Source organism: Amblyomma mixtum, chromosome 2 (genome assembly GCF_055824585.1).
Source record: "Amblyomma mixtum isolate Tamu chromosome 2, ASM5582458v1, whole genome shotgun sequence".
Lineage (NCBI taxonomy): Eukaryota > Metazoa > Arthropoda > Arachnida > Ixodida > Ixodidae > Amblyomma > Amblyomma mixtum.
Window position 1 is genome coordinate 320,818,542 of NC_143013.1, and position 21,109 is coordinate 320,839,650.

General features: G+C 49.4%; 1 protein-coding gene across 2 annotated transcripts in view; it reads left to right on the forward strand.

The window, feature by feature from the left end:
• LOC149365150 (dorsal-ventral patterning protein Sog-like) overlaps positions 1–21,109 on the forward strand; it is a 209,030-nt gene that overhangs the window by 74,420 nt on the left and 113,501 nt on the right. For both annotated transcript variants that reach the window (XM_089575241.1, XM_089575240.1), the window contains exon 2: positions 16,086–16,189. In XM_089575241.1, coding sequence (XP_089431367.1) covers positions 16,086–16,189 — 104 coding nt within the window. The remainder of the gene's footprint in view (positions 1–16,085; positions 16,190–21,109) is intronic.

Genomic DNA, 21,109 nt, shown 5'->3' on the forward strand with positions numbered 1-21,109 from the left:
GCGGACATCGATATAACCACGGGAATGGTGTGACGTCACATCCACCAAAAGTCGTCACGGCATAATAAAAATTGCCATAGAATGGTCGTAAAAACATCGGATGTGTGTCAAATTAGGTGTAAAAATGTGTAATTAAGCGTAATTAACACTTAAGGTCCCCGAAAGATGTATAATCTGAGTATCGATATAGCCACGGGAACGGTGTGACGTCATATCCACCGGAAGTCGTCACGGCATAATATCCTCGGCTTTCGGTGATCGGACGAGAACCGGCGTATTCAACATGGTATTCAACATGGTAGACAGACTCACTCAAACCAGAACGGGACGACACCTACTGGAGAAATTACGGCTACCTCTAGGTACACAAAGAGACAAGGAACAGATTAATAATGAAGACAGAAACAACATCCGGGTAAGACCAATACCACGACACATGGATCCGAATTTACATCATGAAAGACGACAAGCCAGAGTCCGAGCACTCACCAGGGAACTCAGCGACAATCCCAACGTAGTCTACACGGACGCAGCAAAGTACCGATACCAACGCAAAACAATCGCCGTTGTAACAGACGAAGGAGGGCAAGAAATAACCAGCTCAACGATAAACAACCCAAACATAGAAGCAGCTGAAGAAGCCGCCATTGCTCTGGCAATATCGCACGGCAACGCAACAGGACATAACCTCACTATAGTGACGGACTCCAAACAAGCATGTAGAAACTACACAAGAGGCAGGATCGACAGCATCGCCAATCATATTCTACACACGACGAGAAGACACAAAAACACTAAACATAGTATAGTGTGGGTTCCGGGACATGAGGGGATGAGGGGCAACGTGGCAGCAGACGAGTTAGCTCGAGGATACGTGAACCGAGCAGACTCAGCACTTTGCGCCACAGGCACCTTTGACCCAGTTACCCCCACGTACTCAGATATACTCGATCATTACAGGGGTCAGCGGAAACGCTACCCAGCCCCACACAAAAGGCTCACCAAAGAGGAGGCGGTAGACTGGCGCAGACTACAAACCGGTACCTACCCACACCTTCACAAACTACACAAGATTTTCCCTACACAATATGCAGACGAATGTCCGTGGTGTCAGGGTAAACCTACACTAGAACATATCACATGGGCCTGCCCTAAGGCAGACTTAGAGCCAAGAATAAACCCGAGTGTGATGCAGTGGGAGCACTTGCTGGCCAGCGAGGACGAGGAAGCGCAACGATTCCTTGTGCGCCGAGCCACGATGGCAGCAGTCAAGTGCGGCATCCTGGACCAAGGATCGACCACGGCGCCCAGTGACCCGTAGAGGTCAAGAACACTTTAAATTTATCAGCAATAAAGTTTTTTCCATCCATCCATCCATCCTCGGCTTTCGTCTCTCAACACTTTAGTTGCCAAAGTGTCCTCGCAGCTTTTCTCTCGTCGCTGCAATCTGCTTCGGGGCCTTTTTGGTACACGGCTAAGTGAGTGCAGCTGAACTAGGGCGTTGTGTTTTCGAACACCATCAGCTTTTCAGCTCAAGACCGGACAGTGCAGCTCCTACAGACGCGGCTTCTCGCTGCTAAAACTGAATAAGGCCATGCATGCTCCTGACATTGCAGCGAATCAAACTCCGTTGTTCCCATTTAGAACACAGCGGTGCTCTAGTAGCCTCCCGAGTTACATCGCATAGTGAAGGAAGGAATGGAAGAATAAAAAAAAAGTAAGCAGACTTGATTTGTTGTGAGGCTTCATAGCTCGTGCCCACAACGAAACGACAGCACTGTAATGCCGCGACGCCACACAGTGTCTGCGGCATAAGACTGAAAGCCCAGCATAGAGGTAGCTCTTCTTGATTTTACATTTCCTCGTCAACTGAATGCAACGGAATAGCACGCGCGGTACTGGACTAGGCGGGGCCAATCAAGTGATTCAATTTATTCCGCCGGCTTGCGTCACCCGATGTGGGCAAATGAATTGGCCACTGCCTTGATGTGCATTGCATTGAAAAAGGAAAAAAAAGGAGCGGTATTTACGGAGCATTCTCCATCTCATGTGGCGGTAGTCCGCGTGTAAATATGAATGCGTCAGTTTCAATACTTCATGCGAGCTAAGAGGACGGAACCCGCCATATTGCAGCCTGCACTGACACGCTTGCACGGAATGAAGGCTCAAGACTTCGAGGCTCCTGCAGTGAGGAGCGCATATTCGCGCGCAAAGCAATTGAACCTGATCAGGACGAGGTGCCCTGGGCCGCATTGTAGTCCACCTGGCATGCGCTATTCCTTAGTGGTCGAAAAGCGTAGAGGCGCACTGTACCCGGCGTTAAGAAAGAGAAGAACTTTCAAGAAAAACAAACAATGATGTGTCGATATGTGTGGCTATAAGCGATGTGGCTATAGCCATATGTGTGGCTATAATCGACGTGTGGCTATAACCAAGGCCCCGCCGTGTCCTGAACCGATGCGCGCACTGGCGCCCGTTTCTGGAACTGCTGGCCGAAGGGCACCAGAGCACTGCGGTGCTTGACCCTCTTTGTCGCCTTAAAGGAGTTCAAGTTGGCGACAGAAAGTCCAACTATAATACAGGTATCGTCGCCACAAGCTAATCTCGCAGGTACAGTAGTACACACACCTGTCTAGAGTTCCACACCGGAGAGTACACTGGCGTCATCTACGAGTGACTCGAAACGAGGCCTTATCGGGCATGCACATTCACGTGGGCCGTGTTTAGCTCCTTATGTCTTTAAATCCTATATATGGCCCACCAGGCGGCAGTGATTGTCACAACACAGCTTGCCGCTCCAGGCACGTGCGTGGACGAGTATACAAGCGCAGTGACGGGGCTGACAAACATGCACGCAGGTTACGCGTTGTAGATTCTGAATTAATACCTTTGTTTGGGCGAGTTGGTTCATCACCAGTGAGATATACGCCCTTGCGCAAAGAAGGCACGACAGAAGGACATGTTGTATGTGTTTCTTCGCTGTGTACCTTACTAGATTCTGAAATGTATAAGTTCTGTTTCGAAACCGCTACTGCACATTTATCACTCGAGAAATACAGAAAAAATACAACATAAATGTCGCAAGCCAAAAAAAGATGCCCAGGCTTAGCTTGGTAACCCAAGAATGCGTTGCATATTGCGCGGTCTTTTTTTTTTTTTTTTGAGGGCGAGGTATTGCTTGGCGGCACTCGATTTTCTCGGCAAGACGTCACGCGCCGGCGCAGCGCCCCTAGCGGGAGGAGCGGGAGTCAGGTGGTGGCTGCGGCCGCGCGCGACCGCGCGAGTTGGGGCCCAGCTTTTCCTCCGGCTGTCGTGACGTCACGTCACGTGGTTGCGCTCAAGGTCAATGGTGGCTGCCCGGCCGCGCCCAAGGGCTGAACTGAGTGATTGCAATATGCAACGGATAAAAATCTTACACTTGGCGGCCAGCTGAGATTCTGCATATTTCGGTGCTTCGTGGCTATGCGCCTTGCGTGTTTCATTTATTTATTTATTTATTTATTTATTTATTTATTACAAGTACCTACAGCGCCCATGAGACATTATAGCAGGGAGATTAACGTCATAAAATATCACACGCAAAGAAGATATTGGGAACATGTCAGCATCAGAGGAACTCCAAGTGCACCTCTAAGCGCTCTTTGGACGAAGTTTATGCCGCGACACGCACCTGCGATGAGGAAAGACTGTGGTGAGATAATATTGCTCGAGCCTCCACGTTAGCAAACGCACTTCCGTGTGTTCCCATCGTCGACGTACCAGGATGCTGGGCTCCACAACCAGCGCTACAAGGACTGTTATCGCAGAATTTAAATATGTCCGTACGTACCATTCTCTACTCATCAGTCTCGACGGTGGCTCGGCGGTGACAGCTGCCGCACCAGTAGCTTGGCCTGCTGCAGATGCTGCCGACTCCTCGGCGCTCGGACTATCCCTCCAGACTTGCCGCCTCAGAGGCCTTCGAAAACATCTCAAGTTGCGTGCCGCTGAGCTAGCTGGAGTGTAAGCCACGGTTCTTTGCGAGAAATCCGTTGTCAGGATCGGGAACAGGATCCATCGTAACGCTGGTAGAAACGTAAACGAAGCGACGCTATAGCGACGGCTGATAGAGGCCTCCAATGTCCGGCCAGGGACAGCTTTCGTTCCGGGTCCTGCTCGGCTGCACCGCTCGCAATCAAAGAGTTCATGTTTACGTCAGTTTACGTCACTCTTCGGTTATTTCCGCATCAGAGAGTCCCGCGTTTGAATCAAAGCGGTGTGAAAAAAAAAAAAATTGGCGCCCTCTATTTCTAGGTCGGTCTTTGGGCGGCTTTAGAAACGCAGCTTCCCATCGCGACAAAAAGCGAAAGAAAAGGTTGATCTACGCTTTCTCACTGACGGCGTGCGATTTCGGAAGACACGTGCTCTCAGCGCCGAAGATCGTCACTCCAAAAGAAACTGCTAATCCCCAGACCAGTCTGTTCAACAAAGCTACAGAGGCGAGCTTATCGTCGCCAAGCTTTTTACTGGCGGCAGCCATGGGGAATAGGTGGCGTTCTGCTGTTCTCGCATTGCGCCTTCCTTTCCCAGGGGCAGAGCTCCGCAGCGCTAAGCTGACGTCTGCTGACGTAGGAATTTCCGTTCGGCGCCGGAGCCCCAAGCTGGGACGAGGAGAGAAACACCGTTGAGGGAAGTGCGGCTAATGTGCGCGAATAGAGCGAGCCACGCATTTCGGCCGCCAGCAGTGCTTGCCCGCTGTCTTGTTTCACTCTGGCAGCAGCGTAGACCCGAATGTCAGCCGCGGACTGCCTTTGGTCATTTCGTCGGGCGTCGACGGAGAGCTTTTGTGTGGAACTTGTGGCCCCTATTGTTGCTGTTCGCAATTCGCCTTGTCCTTTTAAAGTTACAGCGTTAACAGTCCCGTGTGGCGAGCGAAAAACCTCGATAGGAGCAAAGGATTAATAAAATTGAGCTGAAAAGATTAATTGGATTAACTTGGCTTTGAGTGGAAATCGATCCCAGCGACTGTGAGATGGGCACCATAGGCCACGAAGGCTCGTAGAATAAAGCTGAATAAAGGTGGACCTATAATAAAATTGAGCTGAAAAGATTAATTTTATTAACTTGGCTTTGAGTGGGAATCGAACCCAGGTACTGCGTGGTGGGCACCATAGGCCACGAAGGCTCGTAGAATAAAGCTGAATAAAGGTGGACCTAGAAAACACGTTGTGGTTTCTGACTTGGTGCAGTATGTACTGTAGCTTACTTGAGCAATTATGAGCATGCTAATTAGGAAAAGAGTAATCGAGTAGGCTATGCGAACGGGACCCGATCACGCTATCCCGTTCTACTCTTAAAGGCGAAGCTTAAACGTCCCCCAAGTTTTTTTTTTAAGCTGTTGTCTTCTGAATGCGTGAAAATTGCGAATTCCGTCGCTTTCTCACTAATGCTGTCCCGCGTGCTTCCAGCATTTCTTCTGGATTTCAGACCGCTCGTCCGGTTGCTTCAATTTAATGTTTTCATTTTTCTCTTCCGCGTGTTTTTTGTGTTCTGAAAAAAAAAAAAAAGGTATTGCGGGCTTACGAAATTCGGAGCAGTGGCCTCTCTGCCTTCGCCGTCATTCGCGTCATCTTAAATCTAACATTTTGCCTCCGTGTGAAGAGAGCGTTACGACAAGAGAAACTGCGACTCGCTGTCTGTGCGCGGTCAGGCGTACTCCTTTCATTTAACAGCCCAGTTTTCATTTTTCTTGCTTCGTGTTACCAGGAGCTCTCTCTAAATGTGGGGCTGCTATACAGCTACTCCCTCTCTGTGCCTTCCATTCGTGGAAATATCTGAACATAACGAAAAAGAAAGAATGGCGTCGAATATATTTTCGTGCATGATTCCCAAAAAGCATTGAAGCTAACGCGCAATGCTAAATGCGCCCGAGAAAAATAAATGTGCGGAAAAGTGGAGGAATAAGCGGCCGCCAGATAGTGGGCACCGTAATAAAGTGACGCGAAAGAATCGCTGCCGGAGACCGGGTCGATGGGACAGGCATGAAAAGGGATCCAGAAATGGGCCCCGGTTCTTCTCCTTCCGCGCCTGAAAAGAATGCAAGTCGGGCAGTCGCTCGTGCGTGACACGCTGTTCGGCCAGCTCTCTGCCATGTCTGCCGATTCCTTACTTTTCTTTCTTTTTTTTGCGCACTTTAGAAATCCCCGAGAAGCCTGCCGCTTACTGGGAACTCTCCGCTTAGTGTGCCACCAGCTCGGAAAACTCTTTTGGCAGAAGTACAGGCTGGTGGAAAGGCAGAAAAACCGTCAAAGTGTGCCTTCGAAAGTTGTTGATTGGGGCAACAGCTCAGCTACATTTTCGTAGGCGTGGTAGAGCAATTCGTAAGTCTGTGAGCGAGCGATCAGTGATCGCGGGATTGCAGAGTGGCAGTTATTGGCCTTCCTTTTTGTGTTACTAAATGTAATGTAATGGAAAGGGACCTCCAGAAGTGAGCGCAGCGTGCACGCAGCAGTGGCGACGCAGTAACGAACGCAGTAACGAACGCCGCCGCTCAGGCCTAAAGGATGCCAGCGAAGCAGAAGTTTGACGCACCGTACGAGTAGAAAAGCGCAGCTGAGTTGGCGAGCAACCCTGCCACGTATATTTCTCCCGACTTTCCTCGTGTTCGCATTTCTCCCACTGATTGGACGAGCACGTTCGGGTGGCCTTTCTGATGTTCTTTTTTTGGTTTCATTCGAGCTGGTCTTGTTGAGTCCTTGGAATCCGTAGGGAGGGCATGATTCATGCGGGAGGCGGTTTGTGAGGGAAAAGACCAGACAACCGCGAATCAAAGAGGGGCTCTCTTCTCGCTCGTACGTCCTCCATATGCGCATGCGTAAGTGCGCTCTTGCGGCGTATCTAGTGCGTTTCTTTTTGCCTGAGCAGGTAACCGGCTTCTCTCTGGTTCCGAGTCGCATTCGCTTTTCTTTGGCATCGGACCAGCGGAAGAATGTTAAAGCGCTTAATTTTTTTCCTTTCTTCTGCGTATTATTGGCTACTTACAGTGAAGTTACAATGGACCTTAACCCAGAAATGCGTTTTAAATTTCGATACGTTGTGAATCGTGTGGAAGTCTCGGGTGCTTCAGGCGGAATACCGCGTTGCCAGAAAGGCATTCTAATTGTACGACACAGTGCCGCATTAGGGAACCATTCCACGACGGAGGAACGCATGATGCAGCGACTACTAATTTTCTTTAAGCGTGCTTATACCACGCAGCTGACTCTCACGCATTTTGTGTTCACTTGGAAACGTTCCACTCTGCAACCTTTTCTTGTGCAGCGTTTTCATCCTTGCACTCTAGTAATCCAGTACAGTGGCGTTAAGGAGGACTCCCGTGTGCGGCGTGGTAGAGTCGCGTCTGTTAAAAGATTCCACGGTAAACTGGAAGCGACTCTTTCGCTACTTGATGTTATATAGGAATAAACGAAATAAGGCCGCTTGAAGACCTTGAGACTATATGACGAGATAGCCTTAAAGGGTCCCTACGCCTGCTTGCTGTTCCCTGGCGCAACCTTTCATATTCCGCTTTATTACACATCATCGTCCACATTAATATGTGCTTGATTTTATTTATGGGTTTATTGGGGTTTAACGTCCCAAAGCAACTCAGGCTATGAGGGACGCCGTAGTGAAGGGCTCCGAAAATTTCGACCACCTGGGGTTCTTTAACGGGCACTGACATCGCACAGTACACGGGCCTCTAGAATTTCGCCTTCATCGAAATTTGGCCGCCGCGGCCGGGATCGAACCCGCGTCTTTCGGGTCAGCAGCCGAGCGCCGTAACCACTGAGCCACCGCGGCGGGGCACATAATATGTGCTGATTATGCAGTGTTTAGAATTACACTGCATTTGTAATTCGCCAATTTGCAAAAAGTTTGTAATCAGTTGCTCATTGAATCACGTGAAACTAAAATTGGCAAGTGAAAATTGGTTTCTGTGGAGAGGAAATCGGGCAGTAATTGTCTCACATATCGATGGACACTCTAACCGCGCCATAAGGGAAAGGAGGAAGGTTGATGTTAAGGAAGAAAGAGAGAAAGAGGCGCCGTAGTGGAGGTCTCCGGAATAATTTCGACCACATGGGAATCTTTAACATGCACTCACATCTCACAGCACACGGGCGCCTTAGCGTTTCGCCTCCGACGATACGCAGCCGCGGCTGCCGGGTTCGAACCCGGATACTCCGACTGAGTACCTGCAGCTGTTCCTGTCCACGTAACAAGACCTGAGTGCGCATTCCGAGAACTGATGTGGAGTGTAGCCGTGAGGTCGAGGGCACCTGTGATCGTATTCGGCGTTAGTCACGGTTGCGAAGTGTACAGGTACAAAACTCGACATTCGTCTAGTGTAGCGACGGCGAGCACGCGAGCTCTCGAACTCAACGCGGCTCCAATCAACGCGGCTTTGTCTGCGCGACAAAGATCGAGTCCCTCTTACTGCTCCTCTCAGAAAATGTAAAACTATAACATAAAAGAAAGAGAGAGGGTGCTCGCACCTCGGACCAGCAACGCTTTGCCAGGCTTTGCGCCAGTTCAAGATAAATACAAATGAGGTAAATGCTCCAACGAAAACAAACAATTTAAAGGGAAAATCAGAGCAGTAAAAAATAAAAACTCAAAAGAAGAGGAATCAAAAGACACATCACAGTCAGTCACAGTCACAGGCAGACAGACAGACAAAGCACACCGACCAGTCCGCGAAATAAATAAAAAATGGCTGTGGCTTAGCTTGGTTAAGCCCGGTAATTGCGAAAGCAATATCCGTAGCTACGCCATGGTTCAGCTGGTAGTGTAGCTGGTGGTGGTGCTTGTGGTTAGACTTGTGGTGATGCATCGGCTATACAATGCAATTCAATCCAATCCAATATGCTATTATGGTAGCTACCGGCCTCGCTACGCGACGGGCTGAAAGTGCAAGTAGTATTGCTTTCGCAATAAAAAAAAAATGAGAAAACGAAAGTCGCAGTATAGTCATGGTCTCAGTAACAACCTAGACAAAGGACGGAGTGCCGGCCACAACGAAAATCAGGGAAGTAAAAACATAATCGAAACAAAACAGTCGAGTCCCGTCATTACGTCATCCTGGCGAGCGGAAGACAGGAGAACCGCGGCTTCTGCTCGTCCTGGAAGCTCTTGCCCTCGGCAACCGCGCACGAGTGGGTCAGTGTCACTAAATTGCGATAGGAAGGCAGGAGGCATGCGCGGCTATCTCGGCCCGGAAGGCGTGGACGGAGCACGGCATGCCTCGAGACAGCCGAGGGGCCTCTTGAACGGGGGCGCAGCGATAAGAGGCGCTGTGGTGGGACGCCGACAGACGCTGTACCGGCCGAGTATGGGTTGAGTACGCCGCGGTATAGAAGAGCGGTCGCCCGAGCGATAGCCAGACTCCTGCCGATATCACGCATTAGTTTACCGCGGCGCGAGGAGATGCCCACGGTTCGGACACGCAGTAAGCAAGGTGCTATGGGACAGACTCTGCAAAACTAGGGTTGCCCTTGCCGTGTACTCCTGTAGCGTTTAGTGCGGCGACGCCGGAATGGAACTCGGCAAACGCGTGTAGTAGCAAATATAAATAAAAGTATGTCTCCGGCATTCAGTGGTCGGTGAACTGGCCAAGCTTTCTCTGCAACTTTTAAGTGCGTCTTAATATCAACAAAGTAATTGTCTCCTTCCTTTCGTTAGTTGACAATAAACTTGCACATTCACCTAAGTAAGCGGCCTGTGAGATCCGGGGCACACCTTAGCGAAGACCTCTAGGCTGATTTCAGCCACCTTGTGTTTTTTGTTTTTGTTTTTGCTGTAGACCGAAGTCACAATATACGGGCGTTATCTGATTTGTTCTCTTGCCATAATAAGGGCACCACTGCCTGAAATCGAACCTGCTATCTCGTGTTCCGCAGCAGAAGGCCGTAGCCGCTGAATTAACAGGCCGTATCCTTCTGCATTTTGGAAGTATCTGTACTGAAACAAACAAACGAACGATGTATGTACAGGGATGATGGCTAATGCCTCGCTGAACGAGTATAATATGCAGCGGTCGGCGAGACATGTCAGCGCACTAATACTAATCTCACAGTGAAACAGAAGGTCAGAATTACCTGAAATCGAACCTGCTATCGCTTTTTTCTGCAACGGAACGCCTGTAGACGCGGAATTAGCAGGACTACTACTGGAGAACTATCGGCGCTGAAACGAACGACCGAAGTATGTACAGTAATGATGGCCAGTGACATGCTTTGCTGAACCAGTCTAATATGTGGCAGTCATTGACACGTCAGTGTATTAATACTAACCTCAAAGCGAAAGGTTGCACTACGAACTAATTGGATTCATTGCAGGAACAAGCTCGTTTCAGGTTTACGCGAAGAGCAAGTTAGAAGCATAGAAGAACCAGTGCTTCGGCATTGCTGCCTGGCTCTTCGATCGTATAGGTGCTCATTTGCTGGAGCGCGCAGTTTAGTGGATGGAGGCAGCAAATCCTACGATACAAATAAAAGTCGTTAAGCCCACCGTCTCGGTGAATGATCATTTCTTTCGGTCGACAAGTCCTGCGGTACGTAGCCTAATCCTTTTCGACCGGCGCCCTCTATCCGCTCTTTGTGTGGCGCGGCGTTCTCCCAGCTGCGCGGCTTCGTGTCCGAGCTGTCGGGGAGAAAGAAGCCGAGAAGGGAAGCGGCACTAGCAGCGTATAACGCCGTTGTCGAATTTAGCTTCCCCCTCTCGCGTGGATTAGGGCAGCCGTTCGGTCTCGCCATTGGCTGCCTCCACTCTCTTTTTTTTTCCCCCCCTAGCCCTGGCATTGCCGCTGGGAAAAAAAGAAGAAACACTAAAGAGGAAGTGGCTTCATGGCAGTTACTTTTGCAACTTCTTGTTTCTTTTTTTCTTTCCCAATAGCGAAAACAAAATAACTCGTCGTTTTCTCGCCAGTCGTGACCAACTATTGAGGTCCTTACATCTCGTCCACACTCGATTTTGATTTCGCGAATGGCGCCATCAATTCTGAAGAGGAAAGATGTCTCTGCTGCGGCCAAGGGAACAAGCCTGGTGTGGCCAGCGTAGGCTTCAAGGCCTGCTGCTTTTCGGTGTCAGCCATGGGCGAGTACAAACGCAGCTTAAGCTTTTGGTCCCTGCGCGTTCTCTTCGGCTCTTACGCCTTCCGTTTGCTTCCAATAGCGCCCGCCTCTGGAAAAAGGTTGTCGCTGCTTGGCTTCGTTCCACTGCTGCATCAGCCACAGTGCACCGTTTGCATTTTCTTACTCTTCGATCCCTTCAGTCCTGCTGCTGTTACATCCCAAGTGTCAGCAACGCAGCTACCTAAGAAAAGAAATGCTGTTAACATTTTCAACGCTCAATTTAATTTCTCTTTACTTAAAGGGAGACCAGCGCAGCGAGTTATGGATGGGTGCTGCGTATTAATGGGGGCAAAGGATGGGTGCTGCGTTGAGAGACAGCAAGAATGCCGAATAGGTCAGAGAACAAATGCCAGTTACTCAAATCCTAGCTGGAACTGAGAAGAAGAAATGGACGCACGCAGAGCATGCAGTGCAAAGAGGATATAGCCGGTTACGGACAAGCAGATTAAAAGAGAAGCGAAACGAAGGAGGCGGATGATATTAAGGCATTTGCGTTGGCTAAGGTGGCACAAGGTTATGGGAGAGTGGGGGAAACGCAACGCAGATTTTCAAATCCTCGCCATTATTTTTTATCAATAGGTATTATAAAATAAATACCGCATAATTATTCCCTACCGTCCCGGTATCGCTCTCATCAAATACGGAAATTCCAGCTGAATATGAACCTTGTAAAATTTATTGAAAATCGAAACTTCAAAATTCCGCCCCACCCCATGGGTCAAAATGAGCGGGGCTTTTAAAATCATCATATTGCTCATCCTCGCAATGAATGCACACCAGTTTGCATCGACGGACATCTACAGACGTTCTTTACAAGCTGATTCGAACGGCAGACGTTGTTCTAAGACCGAATCCGGCACTGTTTTGTTCAATAGCCCAGTACAGTCTACGGATGGTGGATAGAGGGCAGCAAGGTGGCTTCCTTGAGAAGACAAGTGAACAAAGGCCGGTGGGGCCTCAGGGCGCTCAGCCAACGTGTCGACAAAATGACTTATCTTCTGGGCAAGGCGTCCGTCACTGGAGGGGGTTAAATGGGTTATTCCCTCTAAGAAGGAAGTTGTGATGTGTGTAGAGGAAGGTGTGATGTGGGAAGGATGGTGGGATCGGGAGGGGAAGTTTAAATTTCTTGTCGCATTTCAATTTCGCAACTTCAAACTTCTCGCTTCTCATCCCACCACCCTTCCCACATCACACCTTCCACCCCCACCCGAAGTTCCTTCGCGAAGCGAAGGACCTATCTAAAGGTGCACTAAACAGAATTCTGAACTCGTCTTTTCACCATGGAAACTCCATCTACACGTTCCGAGCATTCTTAGAAACTTCCAGTTATTGTCCTGTGCGACTAATTTCCCTAATTTAAATCGGATTAAACGTCCGGGCTCCCGCATTTTCTTGAACTCGACGGTTAAGGTAGGAGGAGTCAACTAACTCATGGAGTGCCTTTCAGGCAGTCGCGTTCCGGCTTCACTTTTATTTTGTTTTTTAGGTTTCCGTGAATAAATAGATCCAGTCAGAGACTACATAGCTGCAAATTAGGCCCATGGAAACAAAAATACAAGCGAACTCTTTGCCTTCGCAGATCGCTACGTATCACTCCGTCGATGGCAGAGCGGCAAGCCGACATTTGACTGGCTGAAAGGCACTCCACGCGTTGACTGACCCCTCCTACCGTCAGCGGTGCGTTCAAAAAAAAGGCGGGAGCCGGGACGTTTAATCCGAATTAAATTAGGGAAATCGGCCACACAAGACAATAACTCCAAGTTTCTAAGAATGCTCGGAACGTGTAGATGGAGTTCCCGCGGTAAAAAGATGAGTTCAGATTACTCTTTAGTGCACCTTTAACCTCCGGCAATAATGAACGCTTTGCCCCGACAAAGACACATCCTCTTGTCGAAATGTTGACTAAGCACCTTGAGGCTGCCTCCTCCCTTTGTGTTTACAGCCTACGCAGTTCTACCGCCGGCCGCTGCGTGTAGTCTGGCTACGCGACGTTTTTTTTTTAATTTCCTACCTTCATTGCAGCTCTTCTAGTGCAGCAGCTGCTGTTCTTTCGCTCAGCCGTGTTGAATGGACTTGCGATTCGCAGTGCGGGAACACGAGGCTTTTATTGTGACTGTAGGCCACACCGACCACAGCTTGCTTTATTGCCAGAATGTGCTGTGCAAATTCGTGCCCGCCGGATAGAATGCGGTGCTGAGGTTTACAATATTTTCTATACAGTTTCTGCTTTTCATATTCTCTCATTTTCTCTACTGTTCTGCGTCTTCCAGAACATCACGACGCTCGATGGCGCCGACGCTGCTTGCGTAGACTGTACTAGAGAGCGCGAAAACGCTGGTAGAGTTTTAGAAAAGCAAGCGCTAAAACCATTGCATTTACTTGAGTCCACGAGAACATCTCAACGCCGCGTTTTGGCCCACATGTAACCTACTGCTAAAATAATTGTGCCCTAACGCCCCGACGCACAAACATTCTTAAATTGCATAATACAAGGCCAGCAATGAATTGTAATGACTCAACAACTTGCAGTATTCTGGGACGCGAGGCTAATCATCTGCACAGTTTTTAAGAAGCTGGCGCCCAGAATTTTGCGCCTATTCGGCCGCTTTCTCCATCATCGAGGCTCACTTCGCCTCTTCATTTCTATGCTTTGAAGGGGTCAGTGTGGTCAACCTTGCACCCATTTTAGTGAACATGTGGTGCGCGATAGCACATAAATATACTAAGCTAATATGGTAGGTGACTTAAACTTTATGGGGCGCTAACTAAATGCTGCATTTTGCCTCACTCTGCCCTAATGGGAAAGGTATGGGAGATGGCTTTGTCCTGCAGTGGATGTATAGTTGACCTGTTGAAGATGAACGTTTGCGGTTCATTAATGTAGATAGACCGTACTCTGTTGGCATTGCGCGCCGCACTTCAGAATTTGTGCAAAGATTGCTCGCTGTCCAGGGTCACTGCTGACCGCAGCCTCGCGCGGAGGCCCCATGATCGGCTGCTTGAACGCTGCAGCCAGGATGGTGCTCCTGTTTGACTTGGCTTTGCTAGCCTTGCTGAGCTCCGTCCGGTTGTGCTGTCTTGATTTCATCGCTGCTTCCAGGGAAAACCATCCTCGCGAGGCTTTCTTTGCTGCCCCGTTTCTTTCGGCTCTGACTAGGAGGAGGAGGATGTGGAAAGGGTCGCTGGGCCCTAAATCCTCTCATCCTTGTTCCTGTCTCTATTAGGCGCTGGCTGCTGCGTCCCCAGCGTCTCCTCCCGCTGTTTGCCGAGCTCGTTAGCCGGGTTTGCGGGAGCGGAGGAGGAGAGTAAGAGGGAGCACCGGGAAGAGAGGATAAAGCAAGCTTTTGGGCAAGTTGTTTACAATCTTTCATAGTTACAGCGCGAGAGACAGGACAAGAGACGACGACGGAACGCAGCGCTGTTTTGTTTATTTCTCGCTCTTGTCCTGTCTTTCGCGCTTTAACGATGGAGGAGGGGGGGAGAGGGCTTCCTGCGTCGCTTGTCCCAGCAGTGTTGCACTTCATGAAGCAGCGAAAACCATATGTGTCTCTTACACGTAAACGCCGCAATAGCTCGAAATGAGTTGTGCGACGTGGCACTGCGCTTTGTGTCTTCCGTCTGAAGCCTTCTTGTTTCATTGCCCCGCATATTTTCCGGTGTTTTATAAAATTGGTGCTTTTACTGAGAGTCCTCTTAGCAGATAAGGGCGCAGTTAAAGAATGGTCTGCCGGGGAAGTGAGGGAAGTGCTATTTCCCAGTATAATTCCTGTTTTCTTTCGCGTCTGTGATTGGTCTTGCCAATTTATTATGAAGAAAGAAACGAACGGTTTTGCAAGACTTTTCCGCACCCACTCGCGTGAGAAGTAATCATCTGGACGCGCCATGGTACAATGTACATCTTAAACGCTTCTCTAACCGTAAGAAACGTTCCTTCTGATCAGCTAAAGAATTACACACTGAAAATCTTTCGTCCCGTTACCGCTCTGCAGCCGACACAATTCCGCGATCAAGAAGGCCTAAATAAATTACCTTAATAACACACTGCCGGGTATGTTGCGTTGTCCAGCTCATGGTTTATAGCTTTATTTGGTTTTATTTGGGTTTAACGTCCCAAAGCGACTCAGGCTATGAGGGATGCCGTAGTTAAGGGCTCCGGAAATTTACACCACCTGGGGTTCGTTAACGTGCAACAGTACGCACAGGCGTCTAGAATTTCGCCTCCAAAATCATGAGCCGATGAGGCTTTACGCGCCTCTGCTTGAGCTGTTTTACTTTTCACCGTAGTTTAACTACGCTTCGATCGTGCCATCGATGGGGTTACGTTACGCTTCTTTCCGCATCTGCTTGGTATAAAAGTTTTGATTCAATAAAAACACGTTTCTTAAACTGGTCCCATAGTAAGTAGACGTCAGTAGTCAGTATCATTGAAACCTAGAAAGCAGGTTTCCAGATGTTCTAATACAGATGCGGCGTTAGCACGCGACTAATCTTTAAAGCAGCATAGTGATCACTGATTGTTTGAAGGAGAACAAAATGTCAGAGTTATATCCAGCTCTGAAGAAGATCGGTTTCAGAAAATGTGTCCGTGAAGTGCATGCAACCCGTGTTCTGATTCTTAGCAGTCACATAGCTTTCTTTACCTGCTCTGTTTAATTACAAGACAATATCTTTGGTGAGTAAAAAAAAAAACTGCTCATAGGAAAAAGAAAGGGGATAGGAGACAATCTGTGATTAGTGTGTACCTAAGCTGTAACTCTTCAGTTGCACGTGTATCGGTGGTACGCGAATAATTATGACATTCCGCGTGCCTTTATGAATGGGATTCCTGATTATCTGCCGGCTGCTGTGGCTTCCATAGCGTTGCACACTTTCAGTGCACATAATTAACAGTCCTGGGTCATTGAGCATTCCTTCTCTGTTCTTTCCCCCCAGACTGCCAGTTCGGCAACCTGACGTACGAGCTGGAGGAGCGATGGCGTCCCGACCTGGGCCCTCCGTTCGGCGTGCTGTACTGCGTTCGCTGCGAGTGCACCCCTGTGAGTATGCACCTTGCCTGTCCGCACGGTTCGCCATGTCCCTAAGCGCCGCTGCCTTCGGAAGTGCCACACAGCACGAGTTGTATGCGCGGCGTCGTCCGTGAATGTCGAACTAACCGAGTTTGAACTTTGATAATTGAAAGAGAGCTTTGCGGGCCGCCTGTTTCAATATTTTGCGTGAATCCCGCGGAGAAGAGAACGAGCCCGGCGTGTGACCTAGCGCACCGCCCACCTAACTGCAGACTGGCCGTGAGAGAACTGTTGCAATGATCAAGGAGCACTGATACGAGTCCGTCGCTGCCACCTGCGGCGAAACAAACTAATCCTCTAACGCTTGACATGCCTACATGGTTCCTGTTGGACACCGTATTGAGATGCACTTGCCGCAAGTTGACAAAGAGACATGAAACGCAACAGCTTTCACACATAAAGGCCGGAAACAATTAAAATGGTTTCAACGCCGTACGAAGGTTGTCGCGTTCGTTAAAATAAGATGACTGTTAACGCAGAAAAAACGATGACGTCCGTTCATATCAAGTTACATGCGCAAATTGGTGCATGGTAGTTTCTCTTTCGAAGCTTTCTTCGCTGTGCCTGACTTCTGCAATCAAGGCGGAAAGCTGGGCTAGTTGGTGTGTCATCGTTAATTAAAAGACTAGCGCATAAAACTAGGACAAAGACATAGAAAGAGATAGGACGAGCGCTAACAGGACGAAACTTGACTTCTGACTTGGAGCTGTTTAGTGCGACAGCAGTAAGACCAGCATTCCCCTTAAACGAAAGCGGCGATTGAAGCCTGCGCAAAGTGACGCCTGTACTCCCCAAAAGCGCAACTACGCTCACCCACCTGCCTCCACCCTTTTCGAAACAAAGCGTACCGAGTGAAAGTGAAGCCGAGGCATCAGCGAAGCGGTTAGAAGAGCGCACCACCCACCCAGTTGCGCCTTACTACCCGCCACCAACGGCTCGGGCCTTGTGAAGCCGAAGATGAGGCTTCAGATGAGTGAAGGGAGCCCACTCCTACCCAAGAACTTCTGTCCACCTTAACCCTCCAGAAGGCCTCCCCTCCTAGATATCTAATAAGGGGCTTGGACCTTGTAAAGCCGAAGATGGCGCTTCAACTAAAGAGGAGCCTGAACTCGTCTTTTTTACCGTGGGAACTCGACCTACACTTTCCGAGCATTCTTAGAAACTTCGAGTTATTGTCCTGTGCGGCCGATTTCTATAATTTAAACCGGATTAAATGTCCCGGCTTGCGCCTTATTTTGAACTCAGCGCAGACGGTAGAAGGAGTCAACTAACGCGTGGAAAGCCTTTTAGGCAATCGCGTGGCGGCTTCGATTTTGTTTTTATTTTGTTTTTTAGGTTTCTGTGAGTAAATAGATCCAGTTAGAGGCTACATAGCCGCAAATTAGGCCCACGGAAATAAAAATACGCGGGAACGCGGGACCTCTTTCCTTTCGCCGATCGCTACGTATAGCTCCGCCGTTGGCAGAGTGGCAAGCCGCCACGGGACTGGCAGAAAGGTTGGTTGACTCCTCCCACCGTCTGCGGTGAGTTAAAAAAAAAAGAAAAGGCGGACGTTTCATTCGATTTAAATTATGGAAATAGGCCGCAGACGATAATAATTTGTAGTTTCTAACAAAGCTCGGAATGTGTAGATGGAGTTCCTATGGCAAAAAGACTAGTTCTTAATGCGATTTTGCAGTGTTGGCCGCCGGGCAGCTTGGAACTTTTCTTCCGCAAAGAAATATACACCCGAGTGCTTGCATTTCCACCATAGCGATTGTCGCCGGGTATGTCGGTCAAAACACCTAAGAGCATTCTTAACCACATCCTCAAAGCAGAAAATCGATAGCGTCTAGGTTGCCTCTTGTGGTGTTTCCACTGAGTACCTTATGTTCCTCTTGTAATTTTCAGCCAAAACACTGGTTCCAACCGGTTCCATTACCCTTGTATTGTATGCATGGGTCATCGTCTTGTAGAATGTTTCATCTTGTCACAATCATCGTGCCATAATCCTTCCATTGGATTGTGATACGAGGTTACACTAATGCAACGCACTAGTTCACCTTTTTCTGGGGGTGGGCCTACTTCCGAGATTTTGGGTGTCCTTAGGGAATTTCGAGCGTGGGCCAGGTTTCAAATTTGGAGGTTCACAGATCACAGGAAGCCTTCATACGCCTACCGGCGCAGTGGTAGAGCGGTTAAGCAATGCGTCACTGTCCGGTAGGTGGCTGGTTGAAACGCAGCCGCCGGCTGCTAGGCTTGTCAGTGTCAGGTTGCTCTTCCCGAGCTCCTGTAAAGCTCTTGGGCAGCGCCACGGTGGGAAGGTGACAACTGCAATATGGCAAGCTGCACATTCCGTGGTGGGCTGGCTGGGATGACGTCACAAAGTCATGTGACCTCTCGGCCGGACACGTCGGCGAATTCCTAATTTCGCGGTGCCCTCTGTTTGGTCAATCAGGGTCAAGTGACGCTGACGACGTCATGAGAGAATTGATCAATCAGGGAATTTCGTTACAAAGAGGCCGGTTTAATGCTGCCGCATTATAAACCACAGCTGGAAGCCTGACGGGCTGCTCTTGGTGGAAGCGCCAGCGAACGGACTTTTTGTGCCAGAGATTTTCGAGGCCACGTGTGCTAGCAGCAGAAAGCTACGGAAGAAAAAGATCGCTTGCATACGCTTCTCTCTGGCTTCTTCGGTTATTCTCGTGATTATTGCCCTCAAACCGAAATCATGGACATCAGAATATTTAGAATCTGAATAGCTTTGAAGTAGTCAAAGCGGAAATCTGGGCTATAGTTGGTTGTGATTCATTATAAACGTGAGATTAGCGCTTAAGACGTAGACAAGAAAACAATTACACATTCTTCAGAATCGGCGCTCGTCCTGTCTGGTTCTTTTCTATGTCCACTTCTTAAGCGCTAGTCTTACGTTTGAAATAGTGAAATGCAAAATATTCACTGTGCTGTCTGTAGCAAGGGCGCTTCGCTGCAGTGGGAACGTTCATGCAATTCCAGGAATTAAATCGGCTTTTATTTCACGAACGCCCACAGCGTGCATGGCTGCGCGAATAAAAGTGGGGATTAATTTTAGTTGTGCCCGTTTTATTTCACTCGGCTGTGGCGTCAATCTTTTGCCTACGAACGGGAATGCCGCCGTTCGGCGACTCTGAATGAGGCAGTGTAAGAAGCACAGCGTTCTGCGCCGCTGAGAAATTTGTCGCTGCGACGTGACATGAAGGGTAGATTGCAATTGAACAAAATGGAACTGGAGCAACAATGCAGAGGCCCTCACAAGCGGGAGGTAAAAAAATTGGAGGTGGTGGTGGTGAAAAGCCTTTATTGTGTCAAAATAAAGAGGTGAGGCCCTTTAACGAGCCCCGCAATGGGTGGAGCCCTTATTCCTGGACCCCGTCGGTCGAAGCCGCCAGCTTAGCCCTGTCCTGTGTGTTTCTGCTCGCAGCCCTTTGTGTGTATTTTAGCGCTAGTAATATGTCGCACTCTGGGAATCAGCCCTCCTGACCAATGCCCTTGGCATTGGGGCCTGAAGGTCCGAGCAACCAAGCAGGGTCGCCTCCCATTCCTCTCTGTAAGGGACGGACGTCCGCACGTCCGTCCGTCCGTCCGTCCGTCCCCCCCCCCCCCCCCCCCCCCCTGAATGTGAAAATTTGTGTAGGATGTTAAGCCGGGCTAGCATTTGCCGACCTGATTTCGTTTGGGCCAGCCTAATCTATTGATTTGTGAGATGGGCTTCCTTGAGCTCCTGAAAGGTATTCATCATTGCCAATGCAAGAAGTCTTGCATTGGAGGTGCAGACAGGAAGAAGGTCAAGTGCCCTCTTCATTATTCTGCGGATTATTGCCTCAACTTTGTCTTTGTCGTGTTCAGCAAGTGGAGGCAGGGGACCGAACAGAGAATTCGGCTGATCACGAAAGCATGGGCCAGTCGCACTCCCCCTCTGTTGTTGAAGACGCGGCGGACCATACGGCCAACCTGGTCTCCAATTTTGAGGAGCTCGTCCAATATTGTCTCGACTCTTTGGTGGTGGATGAAGAATTCGAGTATCCTAATCTCTTTAGACTCTTGTATGAGGCCACTTGTCAAGGAGATATGTATCTTCGTAGTGCCCTTAGGGCATGCCATAAGGTGCACAAATTCGAACTTATTGGATGCACACTGGAGACGACAGTGCTGTGCCTCGCGATCCTCTACGTAAACGCCTGCTGTAAACGTCGGCTAGCACCCTGAGGCTCCTCCCTTCTTTGTGAACTTTGTGGAACGGTGAAGCTGACAAACGAAAATTGCTGCATTGTGAAAGTGGAAAATGCGCGCTTTCGACACGCGAACGTTTCGACGAATTAGTGAGGTTTGATCATGCGGCTTGTGCGCGCTGTGTTCCGACAAGGCTTCATTATTCTATACATTCCACACGAACCCCATAGCATCGGGACGTTTCGACACGTCGTAGGGGACTGCGGCGAGGAGAGTTTCCGGCTTGCCGTTGCGCAGAGCGAATGAGAAAAGCCGCTAGAGGAATCGGGAAGAGCTACGTCGAGAAAGGGCGGACCTTTCTTTCCCTCGCTGCAAACGGTGACATGTTCTTGCGCGCAGTTGCGTGGGCAACTGAACGAAGCTCCGCTTGAGAGCTCGGGGAAATTCGATGGCGGGGAGATAGGCGAGGAGGCTTTCTTCTGCTTCTACCGCCGCGCTTGCTCGCTCTGGCTTCGGCTTTTGTGTCTCTAAAAGCGGGAGAGAAACGGGAAACGTGCCATGAGGAGAATGAGGAGGAGTGGGTGCGAGGTTCAACCTTTTCCTGTCAGAAAGTGACGTGATTTGGTTTTCAAATGGAGACCGTGCCGCCACCATGCTCCCGGCCTTTTTAGGCCGATATGCTGCCAAGAATCGCGCTTTGCC